Source organism: Octopus bimaculoides, chromosome 2 (assembly GCF_046866305.1).
Source record: "Octopus bimaculoides isolate indiv1 chromosome 2, ASM4686630v1, whole genome shotgun sequence".
Lineage (NCBI taxonomy): Eukaryota > Metazoa > Mollusca > Cephalopoda > Octopoda > Octopodidae > Octopus > Octopus bimaculoides.
This window is the reverse complement of record NC_142929.1, coordinates 134,284,408-134,294,521: the sequence shown is the minus strand read 5'-3', so window position 1 is coordinate 134,294,521 and position 10,114 is coordinate 134,284,408. Positions and strand designations below refer to the sequence as shown.

At 35.6% G+C, this 10,114-nt stretch overlaps 1 protein-coding gene across 5 annotated transcripts in view; it reads left to right on the top strand.

Moving 5' to 3' along the window:
* Positions 1–10,114, top strand: part of LOC106883464 (cadherin-87A) — a 227,101-nt gene that overhangs the window by 149,060 nt on the left and 67,927 nt on the right. For all 5 annotated transcript variants that reach the window (XM_089347729.1, XM_089347732.1, XM_089347728.1 and 2 more), the window contains 2 exons: positions 1,075–1,305; positions 7,212–7,284. In XM_089347729.1, the coding sequence (XP_089203855.1) occupies positions 1,075–1,305; positions 7,212–7,284 (304 nt within the window). The remainder of the gene's footprint in view (positions 1–1,074; positions 1,306–7,211; positions 7,285–10,114) is intronic.

Here is a 10,114-nt window from a genome sequence, read left to right as displayed (position 1 = left end):
ACACCAACACAAAAACACTCACACACACATGCACACACACACATGCACACACACACGCACACACACACATGCACACACACACACACACGCACACACACACATACGCACACACTCTCTCTCTTTCTCTCTCTCTTCTCTCTCTCTTCTCTCCATTCCTCACCCTCTCTTACTATCCTATATATATCTCTCTCCACCCCCACACATTCAATAAAACTATAAAAAGAGACAGCATCTCAAGGTGAAATCAAAATTTGAAAATCCTACAAGACTAGGTGAAATGTGCTTTCTTTATATGATTTATCAAACATGTGACATATTAATAAAAATCTGTAAATTTACAACTATCCAAATTTCTGAGTACCTTAAATTTTTTCTTATATATAATTCCTGTACATCCCCTCCAAACCTTCCAATATATATATGTATATATATATATATATATATATATATATATATATATATATATATATATATATATACATATTATCCTCATCATCATCATTTAACATCCATTGTCCACACTGGCGTGAGTTGGATGATTTGACCAGGGCTGATAAGTTGAGGGGCTGCACCAGATTCCACTCTGATTTAGCATGGTTTCTATGGCTGGATAGAACGTCAACCACTCCAAATGTGTAATGGGTGCTTTTACATGCCAGTTGCGTGACACCAGTATCTGTCACAATTACGATTTCACTCATCTTGTTGTACCTTCCTTCTCAAACACAGAATATTGTCAAGGGTCTTGGTCATTTGTCATTGCCTCCATGAGGCCCAGTGCTTGAAAGGTGTGTTTTACTTTCCGCTACCATGGTTGCTAGATCTGCAACACCAGTATTGGCCACATTGCCTCTGATGCTCAACACTTGAAAGGTGATTTTTACATGCCACTGGCAATATCTGTGTGTGTGTACTCACTCTCTCACATATTTATAATTTTTTTCTATTCTAAAGTGGTTGTAAATCATGAGCCAGATGAATTTTGGGGAATTCTCTTTTGTAATATTATGTATTATGTTTGTAAAAGAGTTTGATTTGAAGGGTAATTTCTTGTTGATTTCTCTTTCACTATAGGCAACTGATGCTGATAAAGAGACAGGTAATTCTGTAGTAAGATATTCAATAGTAAATGCTAGTGAAGGCCTTTCAAAGAGTTTTTTCATAAATGCACAAAATGGAATTATTACTGCATCAAATATAGATTATGAAAACCTGACTGATAATGTCATCCAGTTAGTAGTCAAAGCTGAAGATAATGGTAAACCAGTTAAGGAAGGTATTGCTCTTGTTAATATCACTGTATTGGTGAGTACTAAAAATCTAATATTTCTAACATTTTGTCATTGTGAAAATATTGAATTAAGAGTAAAGTCATTAATTACATTAAATCAAGATTGAATCTTGTACTTTGTCCTTGTTCAGAATGGGGCTGAATTTGTTTAGCTGTTGACAACCTTGGAATGACATATAGATTAGTTTGGAATGATATCTCAAAAGTCAAAGAAGTTATTTAAAAAAAAAATCCAATATTTTATGTTATAATATCTTTTACCAAAGGTAAGACAAGTGAATAGTTTTGTAATATATAAAAGAGTATTTTTTATTTAGCCTTAAGTTTCAGAATCTGTTGAGGAATCAATCTTAAGTTACCTTTCTAATTTCTCAAACATAAAATACATGACATTACATTATTTTCTATCATTTGCTAAAATTTATATTCTGATCTTTGTTAAGATCAATCAAGCCTGTTCATTAGTATACTGGTCCAAATTGTCATCATTAATTTGTTTTATAAGAGATTTGGTTTTACTTAGTGGGCAAGAAAAGGATAATCTTTATGTACCATCTTCACTCTTCTTTTCATTTCCAGTTAGTGTATCCATGTTATTTAGAGTATTAACTGAGTTAAATATTTCTGTCTGAGTACTTCATTCATCATCATCATCATCATCATCACCATCATTGTTTAATGTCAGTTTTCCATGCTGGCATGGGTTGGACAGTTTGACTGAGGTCTGGAGAGCCAACGGCTGCACCAGGCTCCAATCTGATCTGGCAATGTTTCTACAACTAGATGCCCTTCCTAACGCCAAACACTCCAAGAATGTAGTGGGTACTTTTTATGTGCCACCAGCACAGGAGCCAGTCAGGAGGGCCTGGCATCGATCACGTCAAGTGGTACTGGCATCAGCCACGTTCAGATGGTGCTTTTTACATGCTACCAGCATGGGAGCCAGTCATTGTGTTATTTTGTAACACAAATTTTAATAATTTACAGAGAAACTTTGAGGAAATACTTTTCTTTGACCGTTTTTCAAAGGCTTTCATGTATGCTTCCACCCACTCATCATGATCGATGTTGGGGTTTAAGGAAGAAACATCCATGGTTACCAAAAAACAGTCTTTAACACTACTTCGGTGTTTAGAAAATTTGTTCAATTTGGAAACAAAATGTAGGAACTTGATCTTTTAGCTACTGGGAGCAGAAAGCCATCCAGCCATTCCAAAATACTGTTAATAGCAATTAATGGTGACATTCAAATTCCTGCATGGTCATGAACCTATACTCTGGTTATGGTTCATTGACGACGTCAGGATAGTTTAGTCAATTTTTACATTACTGTAATTGCTTCATGGAGGATTATGTTTTTAAGTCCAAAATAAAATTCACGTCGAGCATTTCAAAAACTAGTGTCGAATTTCTGGACACAAAAGTCAAGTTTTCGGAAGGCCAAATAGTCACAGAATTATTTTGCAAACCCATGTCATTCCATATTTATCTCTACCGCCTCTCTGATCCTTCACATCATACAATCAGATCAAATCCGAAGTCCCAGTTTTTGAGGATAGGACGTATTTGTACAGACATTGAGGATTATTGGAAACATGCAAATACTTTCGTGCACCATTATGTAAAGCGCAGTTATAGTGAATCAAGATTAAAGGAAATCGCGACTGACATAGCTGAAATTAGTAGTGATAATCAAACTTTCATGCCTAATTTTAGCAGTCAGAAAAAAGCTTATGGCCAAATTCCTTTAGTGATTAACTGGCACCGAAGTTTCACTGGCATTTCAAAAGTGTTGCATGACAGTTACCAACATATTTCAGAAAAATATCCTCATTTCCGACAAATACTTCTTCTTTCACCTATTGTAGCCTTTAGACGTAAAAGAAATATTAGAGAAATATTGACCAGTGCCACAGATAAAAACTCCATTGGAGTTTCTGAACACTGCACCCACAAAAACACCCATAAGAGAGGTAAGCCCTGTTCATTGTGCAATAACATGAGTCAGACCAGTTCCATCAAGAATTATAACAGAAATGTTATGATTTACACAGGAGGAGGGACTTGAAAGGATTCCCATTCGGTGTATGCAGTGGAATGCACCAAACACAAAATGATTTATGTTGGTTGCACAACAGAACAATTGCAAAAAAAAGGTTTGATGGACATAGGTATGGCGTCAGGCACAATAACAGTGGTTCTATGGAACTTGCGGAGCATTTCACATCAATCAGGTATAAATTTAAGGAGGACCTGAAGGTGCACATTCTCAAAACATACCCTCACTCCACTGCACTGTCAGTCCTCAAAACCTATGAGTTAGCCTTCCTTTGATATTGCTGCACTTCTTATGTGTCCATAGCTTACACTGGGTACATCTTATAGAGTTTCTACCTATGCCTTTTCTACAGATCGAGCAGGGCCATCTACCTGAAGGGATTTATGGTTTGTCTGAATTCCTACTTATTAGGACTTTGGTTTTAGCCAAGTTGAATCTAAGGCCCTTCAATTCTAATCCTTGCTTCCACACCTGAAACTTATCCTCTAGTTTTATAAATTATAAAGCAGTGAACTGGTTGAATTGTTAGAGAACTGTAAAACAATAATGCCTTGTGATGTTTCTTCTAGCTCTTTATTTTCTATGTTCAAATCTTACCAAGATCAACTTTGCTTTTTAGCCTTTCAGATTATTCAAATAAAATACCAATCAGTACTTTGATATTGTTGTGTCGGCACCCCCAGGCGAAGAAGTAGGATCTCCCAAGACATATAAATAGAGGTAGTCTGGCCGTGGTAGGAGTGTTGAGTAGCATTTGTGTAGCAGTTGAGTAGAGACCATCCGAAGGTGCTAGATAGCAGTAGCGTTGAAACATAGCAGATATCAACTAGTCTCTTCACTTAAAACTTCTGGCCTTGTGCCTAAATTAGAAACTACTGTTATTATGAAATAATGATAAAGTAACTAAGAATGTCACAGTGTGTGAGAGTGTTTGGTACTTATTCATTTTACAATTGATTTTTTTAAACCTACCTCCAACTTTTATGTTATGCTATTTTTTTTTTAGAAAATGAAAAAGAAACAACGAATACCATTTTCAGACTTTTAATTTTGAACATGAGAGATTCAAAATCTATAAGAAACAATTTTTTTCTAGATCAAAAACAGATAATTGTTAAGTGATTTACACCAGCAATACATTGAATGTATGTGTGTGTGTGTGTGTGTGTGTGTTTGTGTGTGTGTGTGTGTGTGTGTGTGTGTTTGTGTGTGTGTGTGTGTGTGTGTTTGTGTGTGTGTTTGTGTGTGTGTGTGTGTGTGTTTGTGTGTGTGTGTGTGTGTGTTTGTGTGTGTGTGTGTGTGTGTGTGTGATCATCATCATCATCATTGTTTAATATCCGTTTTCCATACTGGAATGTATGAATATATTTAATTTGCATTGAAAGTATACACATAGTTTTTGTTTGTACTTGAAAGTAAGTTATTTTGCTTTCTGAAAATTGAAGATGCTGTTATTTCAATTTCAATATATTCATTGGACACTAAACTCGTCTCCTTCATTGGACACTAAACTCTGCTTGCGAAGACCTGTTGGGGCAAGCAAAAGCGAAATCATGATGGCACCTGTGCCCAGCGTCGCCTTCCTGGCACTTGTGCTGTTGGCATGTGTAAAGACATTTGAACGAGATCGTTGCCAGTGCCACTGGACTGGCTCCTGTGCAGGTGGCACGTAAAATACACCATTTTGAGCGTGGCCGTTGCCAGTACCGCCTGACTGGCCTTCGTGCCGGTGGCATGTAAAATACACCATTTTGAGCGTGGCCGTTGCCAGTACTGCCTGACTGGCCTTCGTGCCGGTGGCACGTAAAAGCACCCACTACACTCTCAGAGTGGTTGGCGTTAGGAAGGGCAAACTCAGATTGGAGCCTGGTGTAGCTTATCTGGTTCACCAGTCCTCAGTCAAATCGTCCAACCCATGCTAGCATGGAAAGCAGACGTTAAACGATGATGATGATGATGATAGGAATGGAAATATAATTACAAAGGCAAACAAAATACATTTAAATATTTCAAATATAGATGAAATATATTTATGCCCCCAAAATATATTGTAACTGTAAATTCCATAACAATTTGTCAAAAACAATTCAACTGAAAAATGTTGGTGCAAAATGTTTTTTGGGCAGATTCTAAATCTCTTATGTTCAAAACATAAAAACACGAAAATCATTTAGAAAAAAAGGCATAGCATAATAAAAGAAGTTTGAGGTAGGAAGTGGTTATCAAAAGCCATAGTAAAAAGAATGGGAGAGTGTTATTACTGGTTACAATGACTTTGAAATGACGGACTTGCTTTGGTTACAATCCACCATCTCAGATTAAAGCAGTTAGCAAATACATAGAACCCAAAAATTAATTTTTCTACAAATAAGTTTCATTTATTCAGTATTTTTAGGATAAATAGTTTATTGTTGACCTATTTATTTAAGTTTTGTGTGTGTTACTAACATATACACAACATAGCACATCAGATCTGTAGTAGCAAAGAAGGATAGCTGCATTTTGTCCCTTTGCTGGTAAATGCCACCAGGTGGTGGTGCAGCTGATACCTACATATTCCTGTTGTGGATAGTGGTCTTTCTCTCTCACCATTTGGACACCAAAGAGCACTGATCTCTCTCTTTTGACTCAGGCCACAGACCACATGCAGTTACCATCGTCCTAACGACGTTTGCCTAGTAATCTACTTATTACCGTCATTCTAATGATGTTTGCCTAATAGATTTCAAACCACTGTCATTTTCCTGCATTATCATGGTGATTTGTTCAGCAACTAACTCTAACTGCCACATCTTAAGAGACAGTTGACTGTCGTGTTATGAACTTCGTTGACACCTGCCATGAATTTGTAACAATAAGTCCAATCTATGAACTGAATATGTTTTCTGACTAAGCCTCACACATGACACAGTACATACGTTTCTGATACACTTACAATTTTGTCTCACAATTAGCGTTTATTGGCCAAAGTATCCACAATGTGTTAATATTTGATTTCTTACATCACATGAAAAACTGTATTTGTATGCTCTATCCCAAATAAATTCTATTTATCATTGTATGGTGTTTCAACTTCCTTTTATGATAGAACACTTATACAACCTAAATTTAGTGGAATATTACATGGATACCTCCATACCACTGAGTTTGGTGCAATGTCATGCCAGTATACCACTAAAGATCTTTGGATAATCAGGAAACTAAAGACTTGCACTTGATAATTATAAGGTTGACTTATATTTCTTAGGACTTGTATTGCATATTAATATTGTTTGTTTTTAATCTGAGATACAAGGCCAGCAATTTTTTAGGGATGGGGTTAATTGATTACATTGATGCCAGTATTTGAGTGGTACTTCATTTTATTAATCTCGGTGGAATAATAGGGAAAGTTAACTTCAATAGGATTTGAACTAAGAATGTAAAGGGCTGGAACAAATATCACATGGTACTTTTTCCAGTGCTGTGATCTTATTTAAAATAGATCATAATGAATCTTATATTGCTATCAGGTTGTTTTCTGTATAATATATACTGCAATTGAGTTGTGAATATATTTTAAAATATGTCATTTCAAAGACAGGTGCACAACAAAATTATGTTATATATACAAAATTATATATTTTCATACATGTCATTCCTAGTATAATATTCCTTTAAAGAAATGCTCCTAGATAATTTATATCTGATGCATTGACATTAAAATTGAAACTGTTGCACAGTCAAGGTATAAAATGTGTCAATGGTATGTTTGTTGTTTTCATAATGTAAGATATTGTTATAGCTGAATACTTTTCTTCCTCTTAACAAATCTTTGCTTACTTTTCTAACTGTGTTTTTTTCCTGTAAACTGTTCTATAGGATGTAAATGATAACGGGCCTCAGTTCCAAGAAAGTTTTTACAATATATCAGTAAAGGAAAATTTAACCGAAGGTTTGTTTATATTTATTAATTATATTTTGATTGTTTTTAATTTTTACACTATTAATTTTTAAATGGTGTTTCCTTCTGACCAGGTATGTAGCTTGGTTTTTGGAAAAGATGAATATAGTTAGCAGAAATGATACTAGTGTATTGCATGGTCTATTTTATAGAACTTCTAGAGATGTCTTTTATTAATTAAGGAAAAATAGCATGCAAGACCTTTTAAAAGGTTGCTGAAAGGAAATTTATATTCAGAGACTTACCCTGAATGCTTTCAACAGAATGGACTCTGCTAAGGATACCCAAGAGCTTAATCCAGGTGACATTAAGTCTACTTTTTCATCTGTTATTCTTTTACTAGTTTCTGTAAATAAATTGCAGTCAGTCTGGGGCACTGCCATCAAAGGTTTTACACAACTGCATTGAATCCAGGAATTATCAAACAGCTCAGTTAACTTTTTGAAATAACAGGATGCAACTTGACACTCTGAGTTTGCATCAGTATACACAACACACACACACACACACACACACACACACACACACACACACACACACATTACATGTGTGCTTGGACAGATACTTTTGGTACCATTTTTTGGATCTCACCATTTCTTGCTTTCCCTTGTCTATGAGTTTTTATCATTTTTTCTCCAATATCTTGCATGGTATTCCTCTTTCATAGTTTTATTCCACTCAAGACATTCTGGCAATTCTACACCTATCTGTTCTCCTCCATATGCATGTCTGTACCAATACAGTTGTCATTCTTTCACATTACAAGATATTCTTTTTATACCTAGTTTATCTCTCAACTCTACTGTACCATGTTGTTCATGCATACTAACATTACACATACAGTGGAGCATGCTTGCTTCATTTTCTATCAATCTTTGTACATCTTCTGTGTTAAGTGCCCACATCAGTCTACCATGCAATATTTTACTTCATACACAAGCAGTATGCAGTCTACTCTTTGCTAGAAGAGAGAATCTTCTTGTTGCTAGCAGAGATAACAACTTCTTGAAAATTTTCCCCTTTGTTCCCATTTTAGGTACTATACTTTCAGAGCATCCTTCTCCACTGCTGATCAGGTTTCCTAGGTAATAGAAGCTATCTGTAGAGACTTCCAAGCATTGTAAAGAATTTATTTTGTTATTTCTATGACCACTAACCACTTATAATATCACTTCCATGCCTCTTTCTTGCCAACATCATCATGCTTTCTTCTACCATACTCACTTGTAATCTTGTAGATTATGTTCTTACTTTCTACACCTTCCCTCACTAAGTGTACTTAATGCCTGACTTCTCTTCTAGCTGCTTGATTATCTTCTTTGGTATTCCTTTTAGTTTTTCCCAAATTTCTCTATGGCTCTATCTAATGTAGAATCCTACCAGCACATCACTTTCCATCAAGTTGGAACCGTGCAGCAGCAACAGATCTGGTCTATAGCCCTCAGCAAGTTGTGTCGTAGAAATTTTCAGGTTTCCTCTCTGTATTAGGTCACCATTTCCTTCTACTTATGAGTCATAAGCATCTGCTAGAATATCTCTGAATCCATCACTAGCTGAGAGCTCTCTCAGCGTCCATGCCTTTCTTTTTCAGATTGCCTTTCATCTCTGAATTTGTCTAACTCTTACTTTGGAGTCATTCATCACTGTGTTGAGTCATACATTTTTTTACCAGAGAAATACTTTGCAATTACAAACATCTGCCTATTTCCTTTCCTAGTGAGGATAAGAACTATCTAGGTTGTCTTTACCTGAGTGATAAGTGATCAAATAACTGGCCAATTTCATTAAGTTTGTGTTGCAAAGGGAACTTTGGTCTCTCCTCATTCTTTGCACTGCTCTTGTAACCCCCATGTATGTTAGAGGAGCCATTATGGGATTTCTAAATATATCCACTGAAATTGTCAGCCAAAAGGTCGCCATCATTCATTATTGAGAGAGTCTGCCACAAGACTTCATAAAAGTTGTCCTTCTGTTCATCTCCCAGCTCTGTTTGTGGTGTGTGTGTGTGGAGAAATCTGTTACTGTTATTTTTCACTGTGTCTAATCTAAGCTTAATTATTTTATCACATCATCTGACTTGCGACAGACCAGCATCCCATCCAGGTGGGGAACCTATACACCAATGAAACCGGGAAACCCTTATGAGCCAGGCATAGCTCAAGAAGGAACAAAACAAAACAAAAACATTATCTCACCATCTCTGATACTTTACTTCTTTCTTTGCTAACACTATGCCAACTCCATCCAATCTTATTGCAATTACCCACTAAGAGAGCTGGAAAGAGGTCTGTATCAAGGGGCTTGGGGCAATTGCCCCTTTGGCTCCTCTATAAGTATGGCATTGACATCTGGACCAGAGAAATCCATGAAAATTTTTCATTCAAATTTATTATATAAATAAATTCTATGTTTGAAAGACATTCTATTTACTGATATATAAAACTTTCTGTAACATTCCTGAAGAACAACCTAAGGCTTAACTTCAGAACTTAATTTGTATATTGACTTGATTTCTATTTGAATTAGCTGTGATATATAATTATACATTACAGCTGATTCAAATAGAGATCAAGTTAATATATTATATTTAAGAATTCAGTTAATCAATATTCCCTTATTTTATTAAAGTATTAAAAGCAGAATTAAGTGTACACTTCTATTAATCATTTGTTTCCAAGCTGTGCTCATGGAAGGGTTTGACTTTCATACTTTTAAGTAAATGAAACACTCATCAGTTATATAGAGAAAGGTAGTGAAGTTACAAAACTGGCAGGGTGTCAAATAAAAGCCTTGTGGTATTTAATTAATCTGAGGTCAAATA